At 35.8% G+C, this 25,042-nt stretch overlaps 1 protein-coding gene across 5 annotated transcripts in view; it reads right to left on the bottom strand.

Annotated features, from left to right (window-relative positions):
- Window positions 1-25,042, bottom strand: part of LOC106662035 (LIM domain only protein 3-like) — a 156,785-nt gene that overhangs the window by 14,828 nt on the left and 116,915 nt on the right. For 3 of the 5 annotated variants that reach the window (XM_024228677.1, XM_014385835.2, XM_024228675.1), the window contains 3 exons: window positions 23,990-24,056; window positions 6,944-7,081; window positions 6,744-6,869 (listed from right to left, as the gene is read on the bottom strand). In XM_024228677.1, coding sequence (XP_024084445.1) covers window positions 6,744-6,869; window positions 6,944-7,081; window positions 23,990-24,048 — 323 coding nt within the window. In that variant the 5' untranslated portion in view covers window positions 24,049-24,056. Of the gene's footprint in view, window positions 1-6,743; window positions 6,870-6,943; window positions 7,085-23,989; window positions 24,057-25,042 lie in introns of all 5 variants that reach the window. The other 2 variants (XM_024228676.1, XM_014385834.2) reach the window with 1 other exon arrangement.

Here is a 25,042-nt window from a genome sequence, read left to right as displayed (position 1 = left end):
TTAATTATTATTACTAATTATATATATTAATATATTATATAATATCCTCTATTAATATATTATAATTATATATATTGATAATTAATTATCATTATTATTTTTTTAATTACACGTGCACAAATTTATTTAAAGTTAAAAGAAAATAGTTATGTGACTTAAGGCTTTAAATAGTCTATAAATAAAGATACGATCACGCTGCGCAATAGAGGTAGTAGTTGTACCATCTATGGCTATAACCCACCACACGTGGTATATCCCCTATCCCCCCTATTTGTATGAATATATTTATTTGCGTGAATGTCGAAGTATGCATGGGTGTGGCTATGACGAAATATCAACTACTCACAGACCCACCAAATTAGTGTAGGTATGTATATATATTTGTAGTATGATGTGAGGGACGGGTCATTGGCATTTCGTTGGTACTATACTTCCGAAGTGTAGTGGCCTGTCCAGAATGAATGTATTTATTAGCGCGAGTGGTGATGCGTGAAAGGACGTGGCTGTCGAGGAAAATCGAGTACTCCACAGGCCCGTCAAACAATTTAGATTAGGATAGTTTAGTGTATGAGTGGAATTTGTAAATACCGTTTGAATGTTTTTATTAGTGTGAAAGAAAGGAGGCCGCAAGATCACGATAATCTTCCGACCTCCAATTTAGTTGAGTGTAGGTTAGTAAATTAATATGAATGTGAATTATCAAAATATGTGTAAATATTATATCTATTTATTTTAATTTATCACGTGTGGGAGGGCAACAACAAACAAGATAACGAATCTCCTATAAGGTGAATTAGGTGAATCGGAAGACAACAGTGAGTGGTTTTGTTGGAGCATAAGAAGACTTAAAAAAAGAATGTACATAGATAGCTAAGAAGACAAATGTGAGGAAGGCTATATATGTGAGGCGTCGGCGATGACCCTGGTAGTTAGCCGGCAAAAAAAAATTGTACTGACAATTGGATGTATCTAGTTTTATGGTAGTTATACAAGAAAAATGACAAAAAATCAACCCCGAAAAAGTGGAAGACAGTCAACCAACTTGTAAGACCTCGAAGATTTTCTGAAAGCATTGACGAATGACAAGGAGAAACGACGAAGCATTCAAGCATATAGAATGCTTAAAATTCACTAAAAAGTTTAGCAACTTATTTAAAGATAAATGCTAATTGTTCTTTGGTCAAATAACTGTCAAGAAAAAGGGAAACGATCATTTCGCGTTGAAATACGAGAGTGTTGGTTTTAAGTCCTACAAGTCGGTGATGGACATCTCGTTTGATTCATACATGATGATATATGCCAGATAAAGATCTATTTAGTATGGTTTCTACTCAGTTTAGTACTTATAAAAAGTCTTTATATCATTATATAAATATTTATTTTGCCGTTTTACATAACATGGCATGCCAGAAATTCCAAGGGATGCTTTTTACGGAGTTGCCTCCTGTCCCTTACGTTTTTAACTTATGGTCTTTCTCTAAAAATAAGTGCCTAATAAAAGTGGAAGGACCTAAAAGGAAATAGTGATGAATATGGAAGCTCCCCGTTTAAGAATCGGCTCTACTCGCAGATATAAACTACGGGCGGGAATAAATGGTATTTCGTTCTTATTATATCCTCTCAGGCCGGCGGGTCCCCCCTGGAGACGAAGTTTGGCCCAATCGCAAATCTTAGTATTTCCAGACCAATAGGGCGAGGCCATTCCTCAGCCGAGGGGGACGGGACGACCCTCTAAAAAATAAATTGTCCACAAGAGTTGTAGTCTGAGGGACTGACCCTTTCTCAAACACACATCCCAGTTTACGGCTGACACTCGCTTACAAAATGGAATTTCTAACGCGAACCGTAAATTCGAATGAAAAATACAAAGAGGCTCTCAAAGTAAAAAAGGGGTGGCTCTCGCCCAGCGAGACGTGAAGAGGCCCTTTCATATAATACGGGGGGGGGGTGCGTATTTTAATTTTGGAAATTCATCATCGCCCGAACTGGATCACGATGATGTTAAGTAACAAATATGTTAAAATATTCTCGAAGCTACTGCAGCCACTGTAATTTGAAAACCTCAAAAATCTACAAGTGAATAATAACAAATTTAAACATTTCATATGGGACATAAAATTTCTGACAATTCTTGACGTATCTAAAGAACAGTCATGTAAAATTTAGTAAAGTACAAACTAAGGTATTAGTAAACCTACTCCACTCATCAAACATAATTTGGCATTATAAACTCAAGAAAAAGAAACATTTTGAATTTAACGGACGAGTTTCCTTATTTTTTTCCTCAATATTTTTCACATAACTCTAAAGGAAAATTAAAGTTGGAAATATTTTGTACACATGTTTCATTGAACAATTAAACTATATACAACAATTAGTACACATTTTTAACAAAAGAAAGAATTATTTTTAAAATCATAGAAAACAACGAAAACAATGAAAAAAAATGTTATCTAACCTCACTTCATACAAATATTATTTATTGTTTAATCATAAATAATTAATCTTAAGACGCGTGAATCGCTATGATATTAAGGCTATATTTAATTATAGACAAATAATTTTCCGATAATTCACAACACATTCAGCACAAGTGGACAATATATCACTTTTTTATTTGCCAATAATACATCTTGCAAATATTGCATGTCTTCTTGAAGGGATTAATGATAATTCCACTGATAAGGAAAATTCTCGTTTTATTAACAGTTCAAACACAACGGTGCTTTTTATTTTAAAAAAAAATTGCCTCGATTATCATTTTCGTAAATGCTTAAGCTACAAACAAACAGCCTAACAAAATCAAGGAAAAAATATATCCGACGGTGCCGAGGCAATAAAAATTCCGCTAATCGTGTTAAATAAACAATTTGGCAAATGTTTTTTTAGTAGAGCGTTATAGGTGTTTTATGTTATCACACACAATATAGTTAAAAATGATATCGCAGTAATTTAATTTTGAAAAGTACCAGTATTACCATTCATGATAACCGACATATTCTTCAACTGTGAATACATTACTTGTCGCGATAGCTCAAATGGTTCGAGCAGCAGCGTATCGAGCCGAAGGTCGTGGGTTCGAATCCCGCTCGTTACACTAACTTTTTCATTTCAACCAAAACCTTATATAAAGATTAATTAATTGAAAGAAGTTATTTGGTCAATCGGACCACAAAACATAATATATTTAATTTGTATTAAAATTCGATGCCAATTTTAAAATTAACTAACTTTTTAATTTCATGCTATTCTTCATTAACGACAACCCAGCTCTACCGGTTTAAAGGCTAATTCCTTATGATTTTTAAATGCACTTCATAAATTAAATTTTAATTGTAAGAGAAGTAGTTGTTGACTAGCGTAGATTCAGAATATTTGAGGATGAGGGTTGGAATGGAAGATGTTATTTCTCCGCGAATCTTTTGACTGTTTCATTCTTCATCATGGCTGGATACGTTTCCAAAAAAGTGAATCAAAACGTTGCAATATTTAAATCATACTTGTTTTTTAATATAAAATTAAAATTTGTCGCCGAGAATCGAATCCTGATTACACGACATTTGAAAAATGGCAAAAAAGGAGGGAACATTCGAAAGGTAGGTTGGGGTGGGAAGTTGGTGTCCGAGGGGATCGAACTCACGATAGCTGGTAGAGGAGCTGCGCATTTAGCCGAAGGTCGTGGGTTCGAATCCCGCTCGTTACACTAACTTTTTCATTTCAACCAAAACCTTATATAAAGATTAGTTAATTGAAAGAAGTTATTTGGTCAATCGGACCACGAAACATAATGGATTTAATAGAGTTAAAATATGAACACAAATAAAAAACAGATTAAGGGGGTTTTTCTGAAAATACGTGGAAAAGTGGAACGAGATCCTTGATCCTCAAAAATGATCAATCTTTTAATTAGCTTATTTGCAAGAGAAATATTAGGCAAATGTACATCTTTCTATCAAAACGATCACATTAAATTTCACCAAGTCACTGAGCCATGTTTGTGTAAAAAAAAATTGGGTAATGATGATGGAAGGCTCATGCATTTTACTCAGGTACCCAAAACAAAACTGCACAGTTCGTATCTTTTAAATAGAAAATAAGCATTTTAAGTCTAAGTAATTGTTTAACGGTGGAAGTGATTTTTGGGACGACTGTCGTGCCCAGGATGGGCGATCATTTTTCTCCTCCAAATTGCCCATCGCATCAACGCGTCGTTAGCCATCGGGCGGGGGGCCGAGGCCGGTTAAATTTGCTGCTAGTTGTTCTACCGGCAATTTATCGCCAATTCATCCTTTTCCTCGGGAAATTGTTTTTAAATGCCATGATTAATTGAAAGGATCGCTCGATTATCTGTGGCGAGCCAGGAATAGTTCCCCGCCTCCCGCACGGCCGGGCCGAATATCGATTTCGACGGGGAAAATGAGTCGAGTGCCCCATCCCACGGGCACATCACCCTGCTAATTACTGGTTTGACATAAGGGAGCCTTTTAATTAAAGAGGACTCGAGATTACGTGGCCTTTCGACTGATGAGTAATAGCGGCTCGTCCCCATGGAAACCCAAGTAAATTCCCCGACATATCACCACCCTCATGCCCTTCTCACCTACCTTTAACGGCCAAATGCCACTTTTAGAAACCTTTCTTCCATTATTAATTCTTTCTTTTGTAAGACCTTTTTAATATGGGCCGAGAGGAGTCGATTGTTTTGACTTTTACCGCCGCCATAGCTTTCTTCACTTTTCACATTGGGATTTATAGACGTAAAACGCTAAAACTCGACCAATGAGAATGATTTCTTTAAACACAAAGAAGTAGCAAAACAGCGGAGACGATTTATGAAAATTACAAAAATAATTTTATGCGGAGGTCGTCTAATCACAGATAATTTATCCAAGACATGAAATAATTATTTCGAGATCGAGAGATGCAGTCTGGTGTGACGTAGGTTTTAGAAAAACATTTTCTTTAACGTGCCAACGTTTCGATCTTTATTGGGATCATCTTCAGGGCCTGGGATTTATAAACATATTTTGAATTTTACAAACACATGTAGGATGTGAAAAAAAATGTATACAATGCTAGAAAATTTTAGATAAAAAAATGAATTGATACAATGCGAGATAATTTTAGATTAAAAAAATGAATTTATACGATGCTAGCAAATTTTAGATTAAAAAAATGAATTCATACAATACTAGGGAATTTGAGATTTAAAAAAATAAAATTATACGATGCTAGAAAATTTTAGATAAAAAATGAATTTATACAATGCTAGAAAATTTTACATCAAAAAATGAATTTATACAATTCTAGAAAATTTTACATCAAAAAATGAATTTATACAATTCTAGAAAATTTTAGGTAAAAAAATGAATTCATACAATACTAGGGAATTTTAGATTTAAAAAAATAAATTTATACGATGCTAGAAAATTTTAGATTAAAAAAATGAATTTATACAATGCTAGAAAATTTTAGATTAAAAAAATGAATTTATACAATGCTAGAAAATTTTAGATTAAAAAAATGAATTCATACAATACTAGGGAATTTTAGATTTTAAAAAATAAATTCATACAATACTAGGGAATTTTAGATTAAAAAAAAATAAATCTATATAATGCTAGAAAATTTTAGATAAAAAAATTAATTTATACAATCCTAGAAAATTTTAGATTGAAAAATGAATTTATACAATGCTAGAAAATTTTAGATAAAACAATGAATTTATACAATGCTAGAAAATTTTAGATAAAACAATGAATTTATACAATGCTAGAGAATTTTAAATTCAATCAAAGTGTTTGTTTTCTGTGTAGGTTGTCATTCATGTCTGTCGTGTTGAGAGTGCCAGTGAGATATTGCTGTTTTAGGTTATATACGATGGATTTTGAAGGGGTGGGAAAGGAAGTCGGGAATAGAACTGCATTTTTATATGAGGAGTCGGCTTCTTTGAGGTGAAAGGAGCCGACAATAGGAAAAAATGGGGAATGGTTCGTCCTGATTATCTTTTGAGGATTATACAGACGGGGATAAGTAGGGAAAAGAAAGCCCAATTGGCAATTAATTTTTTTAATATAAAATTTTCTCGCATTGTGTAAATTATTTTTTCATATCCTACATGTATTTGTAACAATTGAACATTGTTTATAAATCCCAGGCCCTGAAGATCTGAAAAAAGATCGAAACGTTGGCACGATAAATAAAATGTTTTTCTAAAACCTACGTCACACCAGACCGCATCTCACGATCTCCAAATAATCATTAACTAACGGTCACTAAATACCACACATTGAAATAATTGGAACTCGTTCCGTCGTAAAAGATGTTGAAACTCCGTTGGATATTTTCAGAATCTCCCAGTGGCCGCTTTGAAAGGGCTACTAAGTGTAACTGGGCCCACGTGAGGAAGGGCGCTCTTATTGCATCGGCTAACGCCCCATCTCCTCGTCCTGTGCCGACTTGATTGTTCCGACTTGAAAGACGATTAATTGAGGAATTGGACCCGTCCAATAAAAAGGAATTGTGTGGACGTCCTCAGACTCCTCTAACGGACCTCATATTGTCCTCGCTCCCTTCATTCACTTCCTCTCTGTGGGATGTTCGGCGAAGTCAATTTCAGGCTGTCATCATATCAGCCGGACAATTATTTGGCCTGGATCCGACTCGTTTTATTGCGGTGCCAATCAAAACGGCCTGTAATCCGCGACAAATTCAATTTATTTTTAACAAATCCTTGTACCGACCTGTGATTGCACTGCTGGCAGGCGAAGCATTCCAAGTGGTAGACGTTCGTCCTCGCCCTCATTACCATTTCGAAGGCAGGTATCACTTTGGAGCAAGCCGAGCAGTAACCCGTGCTTCCGAACAGTCTGTAATGAGGGGAATCCGTCATTAGATGTTTCATGAGATTTTAACTAGAGCTTTTAAATTTTTTATTTTATACCTGAGATAGTCTCTCCGGCAGAGTATGAGATTCGCTTTGGTATACAGTGTGGAGCCTACTTCGCCGAGCCTGCAATCGCAGCAGCCGCATTTCAGACAGTCTTCGTGCCAGTAAAGGTCCAGCGCCTTCAGCATGTACCTGCAACAATTGCAGACAAAAACAATTGACAGCTTTAGAGTATTTACGAACTTGATGGTGAATATTCTAAATGGGAATGAGTAAACTTTAACATCTATTTTACGTCTGCAATTAGTCTAATTTGTGTGTTTTAATTTACGATTGTTTATAGTTTTGATTGTGATCTGTGAGTAATAGTGGTCCTTAAAACAATTTAATTACTTCGAACTGGTTGCTCGGATTGTAAATAATCACCTTGTAAAAACTTTGTTTTTTAATTATTTTTGGGGGAAAAGAGCTGATGAGAAAACAATTCAAAAGGAATGAAAACATTTAAGACAATTGATGTCTGTCAATTTAGTAGATACGCCAGAAAGTTTTTCTTCTTTATTTTCTAATTTCCGAAAACGTACTCCGACGATATGAGAAAAGATATCCCGTCGACCGGCGATTTATTGGGAATTGACATATCCAAAGCTCAAATCCTGCGACTTTCTGGCGACGGGAAACGAAAACTTTGTCACCGATATCAAGGGCGTCATCGGGAAAAAGGATTTGCCGTAGGCCGCTCCCCCCCCCGCCAACGAGCGACGTCAGTCGTATTTTTCAAGAACGTGAGATCCAAGTATAAGTTTGAAAAGTCCCATAGAGGAAAAAACATACATAAACATGACAGACAGAAGGGAAAGGCACATCCACTAATGAAAGCGATCTCCTGAGTATAGGGCACAATCGGTATATTGGCCGAGAGATTGAATGGAAGCACTCAGGAAGATGTGAGAGCACCCTCTTTGTTATGTTCAACGGCATCCGTCCCGATGGAAAGACGGAGAAAACAATCCGTTTATTATCTCCGAGCAATTATTTTTGTTTTTCCAACATACCACGTGCAACTTTTACAAACAAGTACTTCTCACAAAATAGATACATCTCTGATCCGACTTAATAAAATACTCAGTGCTAGCATGTTCGCAAAAAATCTTTTACACACAGAAGCTTTTTTTTCATATATAATTTGAAAATATCTTAATTACTTATCGCATGAAATACTGCGGTGTTAATTTTAACAAAGTTCAGTAATTGGACCTAATAATTCCTTTTACGATTACTTTACAGTCTGTTTTTTATCAGATCTAAACACGGAGCCCAATTTATTAAAAATTGTTGGATGCAAAGTTTCATAAAACGCGAATATAATGCAAACGAACGAATTATTTTCAATTTTCCAAGAACTGCCTATGAAATACAAGAGTACTTTAAATTTATTAATTTTTGTAATAAAAAGAAGAAAACGTAGAACATTAGACATCTTTATCAATCGATGATGACCCACTTAATAAATTTCTTACACTTATCCTCGCTCAATGAGGATACAATAATAAATCTAAATAAGAACTAGTAAGTTAGTAAAAAAGCATCACAAATTCATCTAATATATCAGTTATTTATTCTTTCCATGTAAGGACTTGGTTGAGATAAAAAAAAGTCAGTGTCACGAGCGGGATTCGAACCCACGACCTTCGGCTAAATACGCCGCTACTCTACCACTTGAGCTATCGTGACTTCGATCCTCTCGGACACTCTCCAACTCAACCTACAACCGTTCGAATTTTCGCTCTTTTTGCCATTCATAAGTCGTTGAGAATCCAATACACATTTGAAAATAGCAAAAAGAGGGAAAATTTGAATGGTTGTAGGTTGAGTTGGAGAGTGTCCGAGAGGATCGAAATCACGATAGCTCAAGTGGCAGAGTAGCGGCGTATTTAGCCGAAGGTCGTGGGTTCGAATCCCGCTCATGACACTGACTATTTTATCTCAACCAATACATTACATGGAACGAATAATTAATTGAAAGAAGTAACTTGGTCAATTGACCACTAAAACGTAAATGATTAATATTTAATAAGTAAAAGAAGTAATACATCACTAAACAGCACCCAATGGCCACTTCATAAGTCGCCGAGAATCCAATCCTGATTACAGAAATTTGAAAACGGCAAAAACAGGGAAAATTCGAACCCGTTCAAAACGAAAAATAAAGAACTATGAAGATCAGTAAAAAAAACTAAAATTGATGATTCATAGAAGTTTCAATTCTTAAAAATTTAATGATGGCTCAATGAACAAATTAATCAAAATAAACAATAATTTTAGTCGTCTTCCAATTCATTCTTTTTTTAGTATAATATAGCAAGTAATCTTTTGTAACCTTTTACATTTTTAAAGGTTTAATTTGCAAGTATGGTTCACGGAGAATGGGCCAAATAAGGAAAGGGCTACACTGACTACGCATAGGCCATACATGAATAACTCACGGGAACCTTTTATCCTTTTAAGCGACCGCGTAGGTGTCGTTCTGCAAGGATAGACTAACAGTCGGGCAGCTAATTGTACAATAATTGATAAATGTAGGCAATATTTTGGCATATCGTCAGACCTGTGCGTAGGTGAATGTGTGACGTCTGGAGAGTGTAATAGTAAGTTATTAGCGAGAATTGGATTGGACCCCCCGAGGAATATCGGGTATTCTCGGGGAGAGAATGCGACCAGACTTTTATGTTTTGGTGATGTATTTTATGTTTTACATCTATTATGTAGTTGACAACCGGAGGTACAAATGAGAGGCTACCATTGTAGAAAATCGACGTAGTTTTCATATACAATAGAAGTAGAGTCAGTAACAGATCGAGACGCACAACTAGCTCCAGGTTGAAAAATACGCGTGAAAGACCATATAAAGAAGAACAAACACGTACGGGACAAAGACGGCCATGACCTCAGCTGTTTTTTCGGCCAGTAAACTTCCCACACATTAGTATTAAATCGCAAATATGTTGTTGAATTTATGCTACATTATTTCATATTGATGAGTTCTCTTTCCTGGTTCCGGCCAAATAACAAAATACTAACAAATTTGTCAACTATCGTTTATTAATTTACGAACATGACATCAAACGTTCCAAATATTATAATACATTGTACTAAGCCACAATTGGGCAAGTTCCAATAAAACTGATTCTCTGTTCTATTAAATAATGAATAACTATTCTCGTTTTGTGACTGCCATCCAGAAATATTTACATAACAACCCTTTTTTTTTGTATTATTAAGGATCAGAACAAGTGGTCCTATTGAAATCTGCCAACTGTGACATTAAATGTTATCTTTTTCTTCTTCTTTTTTTTAAGGTTTTTTCCAAATTAATAATGGGACAATGTGTGGTGATTAGTGACCGTTAGTCGATGATTATTGAAAATCGTGAGTTGCGGTCTGATGTGATGTAGGTTTCAGAAAAACATTTTCTTTATCGTGCCAACGTTTCAACCTTTATAGAGATCATCTTCAGGGCCTGGGATTTACAAGCATTGCTTAAATTTAACAAATACATGTAGGATGTGGAAAAAAGTTAATTTACACAATACAAAAAATATTTTTTATATTCAATCAAAGTATTTCTAGCAGAAAACAAACACTTTGAGTGAGTAGAAATACTTTGATTGAATGTAAACAATATTTTTTGCATTGTATAACTTCACTTTTTTTCATATCCTACATGTATTTGTTAAATTTAAACAATGTTTGTGAATCCCAGGCCCTGAAGATGATCTCAATAAAGATCGAAACGTTGGCACGATAAAGAAAATGTTTTTTCTGAAACTTACATCACACCAGACCGCATCTCACGATTTCCGAATAATCAATGGAACAATTCTTAATCATATTTCCTTTATGAACTTATGGTTCGACTGACTAAACCCTCTATACAAGAGTAATAATATTTTGATGGTATTGTTTCATTTCTATGAAACCTGTCAAACAGGAATAGCCATGCAATGTCTGCATTTGTACAATTTTTCAATTGTTTTGTTTTTTATGATGTCTATATTTCGACAATGTCCATCAAACAAAAAACCGACCACCTGGTTTTTGCACGAAAAAATGGCCTATTTTGAAAATGCAAATTTTCTTAGCCTTTTAAGCCACAGACCTGCGCTAGGTCTCAATTTTTAGAAAATTTTACGCTAAACGAGTTGGCTTTTTAAACGTTTCCCTAGCTTCAGTTATTCATTTGTAATTTCAAAAATTCGGGAGCAAGTATTTTGCAATGCAAGGTTACCAATTGAAATCTTATCATAATTTCCTATCTATTGCTATAATGTACCAATCCAAAGACGATTTCCTGGCCCCACAGCTCAATTTGAAGTTTCCCTAAGAAGTGCAAAAATTAACATGTTCCAGAATTTTTGAAATTACTGATGAATGACTGAAGCTAGGAAAACGTTTAAAAAGCCATCTTGTTCAGCGTTAAATTTTCTAAAAAATGAGACTTAGCGCAGGTCTGTGGATTAATAGTCTGAGAAAATATGCATTTCTAAAAGTAGCCATTTTTTCGTGCAAAAACCAGGTAGTCGGTTTTTTGGCCAAAAATGGCGAATAACTCGAAAACGGTTGAGATTTCGGGCAAAGTGGAAGGTGACCAATTGAAATCTTATCATAATTGCTTTAGTGCGCAGCTCCAAGGATGTGCAGGTTCCACAGCTCAATTTGAAGTTTCCCTAAGAAGTGCAAAAATTAACATGTTCCAGAATTTTTGAAATTACTGATGAATGACTGAAGCTAGGAAAACGTTTANGGTTACCAATTGAAATCTTATCATAATTTCCTATCGATTGCTATAGTGCGCGGCTCCAAGGATTTCCAGGTTCCACAGTTAAATTTGAAGTTTCCCTAAGAAGTGCAAAAATTAACATGTTCCCAATTTTTGAAGTTACTGATGAATGACTGAAGCTAGAAAAACGTTTAAAAAGCCGTCTTGTTCAGCGTTAAATTTTCTAAAAAATGAGACCTAGCGCAGGTCTGTGACTTAATAGTCTGAAAAATAAACATTTCTAAATTTGGCCATTTTTTCGTGCTAAAACCAGGTTTTTTGGGCAATGTATTTCCATTATTAAGCTTTTGTGATTTCATTAATTACCTTTAACAATTTGAGTTGCTTTTTGTGTGCAATCATCATGTTAATAACTACGCTAAATGTGTGTTTTCATGGCTTATTTGTTTTTACGTTTAAAATGGTTCTAGATTGCACTTAATAGGGCGAGATAATTAAATAGCCAATTAATACCGTTATTTGGGCTATTGTAAACTAATTAAAACATGAACTTGTCGAGCCCATTTTGATGAAATCGCGTGATAGAGAGGGTTTAGGGTTATTTTCGTCTAGAAAGGGGAAGGCTGAACATCTGATAGAAATGTTAAACCAAAACAAGAGAAAAAAGAAAAAAAAGCAACGGTAAAGGCATTTCTCCATTACTCCCCTCGACTGAATTCTTACAAATGACAATTAGATTACATTTGAAAGCGTCCTACGTGAAATAGGCAATTTCCAGGGCTCGTCTTAATAGAAGGAGGGCGACTCTGGGACATATCTCCGAGATGGAATCTGAAAAAATAGATGCTTTTATCGAGGCCGTTAGTGAGGCAGTTTTAAATAAAACGCAATCACGGACTCTCTTCCACTGCGGAGAGTGCATCCGAGCTCGGCTCCAGATAAGATGGCTATTGCCTCAACTTTCCCTATCCCGTCAAGTTTTCATTTGCCTTCGCGGAAGCATCGAGACCAACACGACATGGAATTTCAAACTTATAAATAAATCTTTCTCTTTTGCCGTTAAATTGTACTTAGCGATCTAAAAAATCTCTTTCAGGAGGGAGGTACTACTGGTCATTCGATAATTTCGGTGAAGTATCAGAATGAGGTATAAAAACAACATAGAAACTAGGTTATTACAGCTATAGTAATAATAGCAGCGATGACAGAGATTCTGCTTCAAAATCGCCACTTGAGTAACCACAAAAATTATGCAAGTTACCAAAAGAAACCGGAGATATGCACTGTCCCTTTAAATTCATGACCTCGTTTCTCCAATAAAAACGGATCTGGGGTATACGAGCAATACTAAATTTAAAATAAATAAAATAACAAGGCGGTATTTTGTAAGGTTTCTTTATGAGGTCTGCAGCGTTATGCAATTGCTTGGTCTGATACCAAAACATCGAGGCTAGGCGGACTAAATGACCGGAAACCACGGTGCAGATTCCGCAAACCCTGTCAAAGCAAAAAGCCGGAGTTATTTCAACCAGAACGAAAAAAAGAATGACTTCAGAAACATTTAAGAAATTGTATTCTTGCGTACTGCAGTAAAAAACGAATCGGCAATTTGTAAATAATGCATGTTATTTTTTTAAAGCGGTTAATTTTCCATGCCAATTTGGCACGTTATTTTCATCGTAAATCAGCCATAAATCAGTAAGCTTGAAGATGTCCCACGTGCATCGTTTAAAAAGCCTCTAAACATTATTTCTTCAATAATAGCAATCATTATTCTGAAAATTTTGTTACAGTTTTGTATATATCCACTAGTTAAAACACTCATTAAAAAATACATAATGGGATTTCATATTAAGTTGTTTGTTAATACATTTATGTGAATAATTATTAAAAGTGTAGCAAAATCCGATATGATTCTTTTTTTCTGAATACAGTACTAGCGATCTCGTATAAATTTATGTTTCCGTATAACAAATTAACATTTCCTTAGTATAAAAAAAATTTAATTAAAAATGAGAAATGGTTACAAATTAAATATTACTTCCAAGTATTCCACAGCAATTCATTGGCTCCGATCCATCCTATTCTAGCAGGTGTCCCACAGGGCAGCGTACTCGATCCTTTCCTTTACTCAATCTACCTACTCAACCCTATCACCTTCACCTTTGCGGATGATACCGCAATCACCTACCCATTCTAGAATGATGGCTCCGACAGTGGAGAATCAAGATCGACGAAACCAACATAATATTTACCCTAAAAAAGAAACGCTCCCATCAGTGTACCTCGACAACGTTCCCAACCCAATTGCGAACCATGTACCTCGGACTCTACGTGGACACTCGACTGACGTTGAACCCCCATACACGTCTTGTATCATACAATTTTTCATGCTTAAACGACTACTCGACAGGCGATCAAAACTCTCACTAACAAACAAAAGAAAACCTTACCTTGCCCTCCTGGCCCCATTTGGACATACGGACTTGAACTTTACGGAAGTGCTAAGCTTTCCAACCTCAATCGAATCCAATCCCTTCAACCCAAAATCTTCAGAACAATAGTCAACGCCTATGTTTCCAATCATACCATCCATACCGACCTAAATGTCCCTCTTGTTACCGAGCTAGCTCAATCCCGCTACAAAACGTTCCATTCCAAACCACCCCATCATCCGAACACTTCGTCAACCTGTCATCCAGCACATTACACAATAATCCCAACATAAGACTGAAGTTTCAGTGGCCCCGCGACAACCTTAACACTTGACATCGGTCTCCTAGGACGGTGTCCATCTCACTCATCGTGTTGATGTACTAACGGCTACCATCACTTGATGGTAGCTGTTCAAGCTTTCATGCTACTGTTATTTTTGTTTATGTGTAAATATTATATATTTTACTTGTTGCGTGGAAGAATGCAGTCGTAAAAAAAATAGAAGAATTAAAAAATTAAAAATACCCTGCAATATTAGTGTTACAGAAATACGGATTTCTTGAAATTACCATGGTTTTGTTTAAATCAGCAAATGAGAAGTTTAGTTGACGCGACGTACCGTTAGAAAATAAAACGTCGAACCCTTGCAAGGATAGAAATTGACACAGGCGACTAATTTACATATCAAACAACACAACAAGGGTCAATATTTGAAAAGGCAAAACAGTTAATTGGTATTCAGCTCTCCAGAGCGGGAAAATAATTGAAATATTGACCGAATCGTGTTTTCCAGACGTTACCGCCACTAACTACCGTCAATTTTTCGCATTAACGTGTACACGGCTAAAAACGAAAAAGGCCTATTAAATGTCCCGTGGCAATCGTGAAACTGCCTTACACGACACTTTTAACAAAACTGGGTCGGCCGTCGTTTCCAGTGTCGCGTGAGTTATATTTCTACTATTAACATATTAATAACATTTCTCTTATCGCGGCGATCTGACGATTTAACATCTCCCAGTATGAAAACCTTTTTATTCCAAGTGTTTCTTTTAAGAAACGGCGGTTTACCTCTGTGAAAATTTTCAAGAATTTTTATTTCGACGATTTGACTCGTCTTGTTGTTGACGGTTGGTTATCGTCGATTGAAGATTTTCAGATTTCTCCACGGCGACAGAGTCTTGAAATACCTTCGTTTACACCACCTGTGTAAATAACGTAAGAGTATGATTGATTGAAGCAAACATGCAATGAAAATTGTTTATTTTAATGATTAAATATATTTAAATTAAGATGACGCTTAGATAAAACGTGGAAAAATATAAATTAATGATCATGATCAAACACATTATTAATGATCGTCGTCAATATCACTAAAGATACCAAAAATTTGAGCGAAATTATAGAAAAGAAACCAGGATTCTGGTTGGACTCCTGACAGGACATTGCCAACTAAGAAAGCACATGCACCGGATAGGAGTACAGACTGAAGAAACACTGTGCAGATACTGCCAGGAAAAGGAGGAGACCGCAGACCACAATTTATGTTTCTGTGAAGGTCTACGTAGGTACAGGTTCTTGCAATTAGGAAAGAAAAACCACAAGCAAGATCCTACACCAAGGAACCACTGGCAAAGCTGTGGAGGCTGGTTAATAGCCTGAAGCAATATAACAACAGCAATATAAATAACAGAGGAGTACAATAGATCTTTTTTAGGTCGAGGTGCAGTAGGCCTTGTGGCCGCCTTTCTTATCCCTATCCCTAGAAATCCCTACAAAAGAAAGAAATAATATTAGTATCGTTTTATTTCCACAATTTCAAATAAAACATATTTATGTACAATGAAATGACGGGTGTTTTTTTATAACATGGGAAAAAATTACACGTGGTTTTTATTAAAAAATATTCTTAATTACTTATTTAAACATTTATTTGACGTTTCGGAAATTTATATCCATCATCAGTATTTTCATTTTTAAAAGACAGAAAAGGCAACACTGACAAAAATGCGCATCCCATCGTCCAAACATGGACTCAGGGGCACCTTTTAGGCGGACAGCGATCTAGTAGGTGAGGTATTATTATTATTATTATTATTAGGTCGAGCACCTTTTTAATTGTCGAAGGCTTGATATATGTACACATTATTTTGGGATTTCGTCAGACCTGTGCGTAGGAATAGTAGGAGCACTTCGGCGTGCACAGATCGCTATATCCAGGCTATAGGGATTTTTTAAATGCATATAATTGTGTCTTTATGTTAATTTATCCAGATGAATGTAATTTATTAGCGGGAAAGGAAGGGCATTTTGACCGAGTGCTCTGGGGTGACTGTGTGTGATGACTGAGAGAAAAAGTAATTTATCAGCGTGAATGAAGTAGGTTCGACAAGTATCGAGTACTCTGGGGAGCGAATGTGACCAGATTTCTATGTTTGCGATGATGTATTGCATGTTTTATTATTATTCTGTAGTTGACAACCTGAGTTGAAATGAGCAGCTAGCATTTTGGGTTATTGACGTAGTTTTTCTATAAAAGCAAAGAATCAGTAACATATGAAGGCGCTCAAATAGCTGCTGTAGAAAAATAACGTGAAAGACCAGAAAAAGAAGTACAAACATGCAGAGGCCCAGCGATGGCCTCAGTTCGTCGGCCTTTAAAATTATTACTAAAGAATTTTTATTTCCGTCTTTGAAAATTAAATTTATACTTTCAAAAGATCTATTATTAATAGAATCTATGTTGTGAAATGATTTAGGGTATATTTGATGACATCTCCTTTGTCTGTCTGTTAATTCACTATTTAGATTTTCTTCCAATTCTAATTTGTTAATTAATTTTTCAAACTTCCACAAATTTATCATTAAAATCATTCAAATGTATATCGTGTTGGGTACGCAAACCTTTCAAGCTATTTTTGGTACCTTACAATCTGAGAGCTTTGATGACTTTAATATGTAATTTTCGGTATATATAAATATATATTATATCTATATAATATGTATATATTTTTCATTCCAGGGATAATTATAATACAGTTAGAAGTTGTAGTTTGTATCCACGGGCAGTAATTTTACACAAAGTTTTCAGCAATAAAAAAGTAGACATTTAGAAAATTATGGATTTGTATAAAAAGCTGAGCCTTTGTGAAGTTACCCCAAGTAAAACAATAGTTAGAAGTTTGACTTGACAGTCGAAATGATTTTGCATAATTTTGCCGATAATGCATTTATCTCGAAGGTGATTCGAGTACGTCAATTTTAAATGATAAGGTTTCGAATTTGAACCAAGAATCGGCAGGGTTTAACTGTATGCGCACTACCACTAATAAAACAATAAAAATCATTGTTAAGATTAAAACAACACAAATTTTGTTAACATACGCAAACAATTTTTGCTCTTGACTTTAATCACCTGTGAACATTTCGACGGTTCCTAAGGATCCAAAGGTGAACCTTATTGTTCTCTTTTAATAGAAGATGTAATAATCGGGCAACTATTTTAAATGGGCAACAATCGTCTTTGTTCGCTAGACAATCTGCGAAAGAATGCTCTAGTTAATTGTTTATTAACTAATAAGATCTATTATCTACTCAGTGCACAGGACAAACAATGTCCAACTTGTTAAAAACCAAAAGGTGCCGATTTCTAAGAATCAATTTGAACATTTTTCCGAAATAAAAACACTAAGACAATACGTAAAGTTTTTATGGGAAAATGACAGCTAAAAAATAACGCTTACTCTCATATTGATAACTGAATATTTTGAATTTAGTAATTATTAATAAAAAAATTATTATATAATTATAAATAAAATAAAACATATTCATTGAACAGTTTTGGTCATTATTGTTTCTGATTTAAAATAGTCAATTATTGATGTTAAGGTCTGAACCAATCACGTAAACTTAATTATTTCTAAGGCTTAAATTATTTACCGTCTGTGTAAGATAAATTTTGCATTTTGTGCGATCTTTGTGAAAAAGGATTCTTCATTAAAGGATTCTTGAAAATAGCTTGGAAATTAAAAATCCTTGCATATTCTAGATAATAAACATCCCTAAATTTGCATTCTTGGCTGTGTGATTTGATTTATATCAATATGATGATTAACAATTATTCTTATAATTGGTTTTAACATACAATTAATTAAGGTTTTTAGTTGAGATAAAAAAGTCAATGGCACGAGCGGGATTCGAACCCACGATCTTCGGCTTGATACGCCGCTGCTCTACTAATTGAGCTATCGTGACCTCGATCCACTCGGACACCAACTTCCCATCTCCTTTTAAATTTTCCCTCCTTTTTGCCATTTTTCAAATGTCGTGTAATCAATTTGATTCTCGGCGACAAAAGAAATGACCACGGAGGGCTTTAGTGAAGGTGAAACGCCGGTCACGGAACTAGTGAATTTAATAAGTTTAAAATGAAGTATCCAGGGGGAGTGGTAGAGCATGGCGTATCAAGCCGAAGATCGTGGGTTCGAATCCCGCTCGTGCCATTGACTTTTTTATCTCAACTAAAAACCTTAATTTATTGTATGATATTAATTGGTAAAGCGGACCACGAAACAAGTGAATTTAATTGGTTTTAACACGTTTTTGTTTTTTAACTAAATATTTATTTTATATTACAGCTAGTAATTTTGTCATTAACTTTGTTTTACAGCTTTGTGAGGAGTTGCAAAAGGTTTCAACATTTTATTTCAGTTATGCTGTGTACACTATTTCATTTCTTTTTTTTTTTAGTATTAATTTTGAGTAATCGCGTGGATCTGTTGATGCGGTAAGGTTTTTGAACTGAAAAAATTCGACAGATTGCTTGGTAATAGGTACCAGATAGTTTAAGCCACTTATTCCAGGTGGGCAAAAACTTTATCTTAAGCTTCTTTTTTACAGATGAAATATTAATCTTACACTTAATATGTTATTGATTTTATTAATTGACCACTCGGTAGTACCCACTGATGTCTCAGTTAGAGTAGTTTATCTGAACTTATTATAAATCATGATATTTAGATAACAGTATTAAATTTCCGATCGAAGGAAATTTTCAATCTTCTGATAAGTCATCATGACCGCTGAGTAATGAGCAGAGACCATGTTGTTAAGTCCTGGCTTGTGGTGGGACTTTAGTCCGACATTTTTTTAGAAATTTGCAATAGAATTTTTGTCACTTTAAATATGTTCCATAAAACCACACAGGTTATATGATTATAGATTTCATTTATGTATGTATTTTTATTTGAATCGATATATATGTTTTTAGATATTACAATACGTTTTTTCACACGGTCACAGCACTAGCACTAATGCCAGCCATGCACTCGACGCACACACATGCCATGAGAATCCTGACAATGCTGGCACTCAGTGTGAGTGAGTAAGAGGTAAGGAGGTCTTGACTCCATGTTGATTATGGCGGGTTTTCGGGACGGGAATGTGTAGAGAGGGCTCGAACAGTAGGTTGAGGATAGATAGAAAGGTTAGTATGAAATATTCGGAATCGGGTCCTAATCGGTTAGTTGACAAAAGGAATGTTGAGTTCGTTGTGGATAGTGAGGTTAGTGACGTGGCAAGGAGCTTTGACGATTTGTCTGAATACTTTTGATTGGAAGGATTGGATGCGTTGAATGTTAGATGGCTTGGCACATCCCAGTAGGTTATCCTAAGTGGTCGCAGTAAAGTCTTCTATAACGTTAGTCTACTATTGACTGCTGTCCTAGAAGTCTTCGTTGGGGGTTTCACGTCAGTTTGCTCTCTAGGTATAGTCCTAAGTATTTGACTGACTTGAATAGAAGACGGCAACTCTTTGTTCTTGATGTACAGTGGAGGGCAAGACTTTTTAATGTGAACATTTTACATTTTTCTTCATTCACTCTTGTCCTAAACTTTTTCCACCAGCTTTTGATAAGTTCTTAAACGTTAGAGGTAACTGATAAAATTCGTGCTAGAGGACAAAATTGAGGTATCGTCCTCGTAGGTGGTGATGAGAGTATTGGTTAGGTAGATCAGAAGTATAGATGATATAAAGGATGGGACTAAGCATGCTCCCTTGTGTGACGCCAGCTTGTATCGGGCTGATTTCCGAGAATTCGTTGACACACTTCACTCTAAAGCAGCGGTTGGTTCGGTAGGATTTCAGAATGAAAAGCATAATCAGGAGTAGGCAGGAAGCGTTATTTGGTTTTTTTTTTTTTGGCGTTATGAACTATGCATATTAGCCATGTGACAAATTCGTATATGTGTGTTCAAATTTGGGGGGTTATTGGGAAAAAAGGGCTAGGGGCAACGGTGGGAATCGAACCCACGACCGCGGCGTGAGAGTCTCTCATGCTAACCACTCGGCTACCGCGGTTCCCGTTATTTGGTTCAGTGCTACAAATGTGCTATAAATGCTAGAAATGGGTCACCGGCATGGGTGGCCAATTGTAGGTCTGGGTGGCAGAAAGTAGGCAGTGGAAAAATTCAGATACAGCAAAAATTAATTAAAATTGGATTGTTAAGGCAAAAAGGGAAAATCCCGTAAATTTGTCAAGTACTTATTCACAATTAATTTGACTCGAAACTTTATGTAACGTTTAGCACAAAGATGAAAAAATACTCTTGAGACTTTGGAAACCCTCTAGAAAATTAAATAATTTCGAAGATGTTTCGAAATTCGCTACGGGCCGGCAGATGTCAGTAGTTCTCAAGGAAATGGTATTGGATTGAATGAGTAGGAACGATAGAAAAGAGGATTTCGTTTTGCTGTGCGGTCGACGGAGGGAGGTGGTGCGAGCTAAAAAGGTTTGTTGGGGGCGATCATCTCCCAATAATATAGCTCTTTTAACAATCGGATGGCGGCGCGGGGTTTATTCCTTAGACATCATCCTCCTCGGGAAAAGGAGACCTCTCCAATTTCCTTTCAAATATCAACCTGTCATACCGGCTCATTATATACCTCAACATGCTTTCCCTGTCTTATACCTTCTGGGATTGCCTCGGAGGATATTGGCCAATTTAATGTTCCCCCGCATCGTCCTCTCTCATCCCATCATCTATCCACCCCTGCCGTCCGCTTCATCTCTCTCCTTCTTTCCCTCTCGTACACGCTCCTTCGTCTCTCTCCCTCGCTCATCCCTTCCAATTCAATATTGATTTATTTTATAGATAACTCGAGAATGGTCTGATCTCTTTTAGGGTTGGAGCCTCATTTATTTCACTCAGAAATATTGTCCCTCCCTTCGTTCAAGTCCATGCTCCTCGCCCGGCTGCCTTTTAGAAAACATCCTTTCCCATTTTCTCATCAATGTCGGCCGTCGAGATTTTTTCCCTCCCCGGCCTGATAGAAAGACATCCAAAACATATTATTTACAACCTATATTGACCGAGACGGCCGGGCGACCCGGAAAATCTCCCGAATCTTAAAGCTATCCGGCCTTGTCCGCTTGTAGGGTCTACAACTAAAGTCGTTCGGTGTCGACTATGATGAAGTTTTACTCTTCCGTTTGTCCGGATAACAAGTAAACAAGGAGATCGAATCTGCCCCAATGTGCTTCAATTTAAGGAAAATTCTGCCATAAATAAACAAGAAACAGCTTCATTTCCCAAATGTGGAAATAGTACTTAAAAACTAAATAACTAAGTGGAAAACGCGCACTTTATAATTTTTTTACAAAGAGAGTATTTTTAATTCGAATTTATTACAAAGAATTTTATCTACATACAATGGTATGTTAATTATTATTTACAGGCTTAAGCGGGTTTGCTGAACAGTTTTGCTACCCCTTATTAGCAATTTTACATTTAAAGTATTCACGCAACCGTTTTATTGTGTAATAGAGTTGGTGTCCGAGAGGATCGAAGTGACGATAGCTCAAGTGGTAGAGCCGCGGCGGATTTAGCAGAAGGTCATGGGTTCGAATCCCTCTCGTGACACTCGTGTCTCAACCAAGACCTTACATAAAAAGAATAATTAATTGAAAGAAGTGGCTTGGTCAATTAGACCACTAATCCTCTAAAACATAAATGGATTATTATTTCTAGGAAATATGCTTTATGAGTTCTTATATTTAATTAATAATAAGCTTTTTTTTTACTTTAAAAGATATTATAAAAAGCACACTTGAAATAACAATANTCACGGCCATGTTTCTTCCTTCGTGGAGATAGTAAGAGATTACAAGTTGAAGAAAGGCGTAGTGATAAAGAATTGAAGTGAACAGTTGCCGTGAAGCTTTTAGAGTAAGAATTGCAGGATTCCTTTCTTACGATGGAGTGGTTATTAGAAACCTGGAAAGATGGAACTTTGTTCGCAACGTGTACATTGGTTGTTAGTACCGCAGTGTTCAAGTTAGGGATGAGCATCCATAAAAAAAACATTGATGGATACCATCGATTAAATATCGGAACCTCACCATCGATGGTGGTACGACCATCAACTCTACAGTCTACATATCAATGTGTGGTTTTTTTGAGTACTCATAACTCAAACCACTAATTATTTTCATATGCATTCATTATTTTTATGCGCCACTTTAGAAACATAAACTATTTTTTCAAACTTCGCCATTTCTGAACCTTTATTAGGAACTTTATGTAAGGTATTGTCGAGTAATCTATTTGATTCTCGGCGACAAATGAAATGGCCACGGAGAGCATTAGTGACGATATACTTCATTTTACTTATTAAATCCATTAGAGTTCGTGGTCCGTTCGTCCAAATAACTTTTGTCTATTAATTAAACTTTATGTAAGGTATTGGTCGGCCATTTCATTTGTCGCCGAGAATCGAATAGATCACAGGACATTTGAAAAATGGCAAAAAGGAGAGGAAGGTCAAAAGGTAGGGTTGAGATGAGAGGTTGGTGTCCGAGTGGATAGAAGTCACGATACCTCAAGTGGTAGAGTAGCGGCGTATATAGCGAAGGTCGTGGGTTCGAATCCCGCTCGTGACATTGACTTTTTTATCTCAACCAATACCTTGGCATTGACAAAAGTTATTTGGTCGTTCGGACCACGAACTCTAATGGCTTTATTATGAACTTGATTAATAAATTATGTTTATTTTTTTGATAACATTTATTAGGAATTATTTTTGCATTTGGTTTCATTTATAGTTGTACATAGATCTATCGGTCCATTTTAAATAAAAGACGTCTATTGTTAAAGTATTTCGTTCATTTGAATTGTATTGATGATACCTCGCTTTTTTTCTTCGATACTTTTGAAAATATCCACAATCCACTCAAGCCCAATTCCTGTCCCTTGCTCAAAAAAAGTAAAGGTTTAGTAAGTAACTAAATTCAACCATATACTTAATTTAATGGAATTAATGAATCCAAATTTTACAATGAAACACTATCACATCTTTTCCGGACCGCAATTAAAAAAACTTAGCTTTAAAGCCAATTTATCCTGTAAGTGATTTCTGGTTTTACAAATAATCTGTCCAGCTATGGAAAATAATCGTTCACTGGGAACAGATGTGCTACTAAGACAACAAATTAAACAACCCCTAACAGGTTCTGATAGGGCACTTTCTTATCAGAAGAATATGGGTCATTCCCTACTCACAAAAATGGAAATTAGGAAAAACTGAAAAAGTTCATAGAAACATCGACAGCCCACCATCGATGTTCAAAAAACATCGACACAGTAACATGTTGAAAACATCGAACATCGGTCGCCTGCCTTCGATGTTTTCTAAACATCGACCATCGACGGTCATCCCAGTTCAAGTCCGTAAGTCGAGATGATTTTCTAAATGTTTTTTCTGTCGCAATTTTTTTAGTCAGTATAGATTATGTCTTTTTGAATTGTATGGAAAAAAATGGTAAAACGCTTGTGACAAATTTCATAATTTTTGTGACGTGAAAATGTGTTGTTAATTTAATTTTTACCTTTCTGAAATTGGTTTACCGCAGCCTGCGCACTCTTGGGTACCAGTCTTTGTTTCCATTTTGTGACCTGCAACAAAAGAAAAAGTTTGAGACTTCCACGAGCCGGTTTCTAAAACAACGAATTAACAACAGTAATTGATTTAGCATGCGCCAAATAAAATTACACTCATTAAAGGTAACTTCCATAAGTATAATTAAGGGTGCGGTGTGGAAGGGGTCGTGGAGATACGAAAAGGACAAAAGCCCTACCTGGAGACAGTCATTTGGATTTAGAACTGACAGTACTTTCAATTAAATAATGGTAACGTCGACTCAATAGCAGGGCCGGGCATTTGTCTCATCCCGCCCAAAGTATATTTTTCGAATAAAAAGAGCCGCCGGGACGGCGTTATTTAGAGCGAGAGGGCCAGACGAGAGGGAAAACTTTTATCCTCAATAAAATCTCAAGGAGCTCCCCTTACAAGATTTAAAAAGTTGAAATTGGATTTCTAATCGAAGCAGATACGTCGGCCGGCCGGAGGGGTGGTGCAATTTTGAACACGTTTGACTGATCACGGAAAAACAATAAAACGAAAAAGCGAAACCTTTAACAGATTGGAAGACACCACCCAATGATAATGTTGGTTTTACGCAAGTGATAAAACTTATTACATCCATGTCGAAAAAAATATTTATTAAGATATAAATAAGAAATTCTATATTTTAACATACACAATCTTTCGGGCTTAGAAAAAAAAAATTATATTCAAAACGCCAAAAATATTGCATACAAGCATTATAAAACGACCTGTCTGAATGGTTGAAGAATAATGTACAGTCCATTTAATTTGTCTGCCATTTCGTCTTTCCCAAGATGTGTGTTGGGAAAAATTGGCCAGAGTTATTCAAAAAGTTCTACCAGTTAGTTCAGTTAGTAGGGGTATTCACGATGTTTGTAAGATGTTAACTCGTGTTAATTCGAATACAGAAATGTCCAGTAAGATCGTAAATACCCTCTTCTTTTCTTAGCATTTTAAACGTTAATTTTTCCGCAATGCTGCGCGTGGCGATTGA

Source organism: Cimex lectularius, unplaced genomic scaffold, assembly GCF_000648675.2.
Source record: "Cimex lectularius strain Harlan isolate CLEC.00 unplaced genomic scaffold, Clec_2.1 scaffold268, whole genome shotgun sequence".
Classification (NCBI taxonomy): Eukaryota; Metazoa; Arthropoda; class Insecta; order Hemiptera; family Cimicidae; genus Cimex; species Cimex lectularius.
This window is presented reverse-complemented; position numbering and strand designations above follow the sequence as displayed.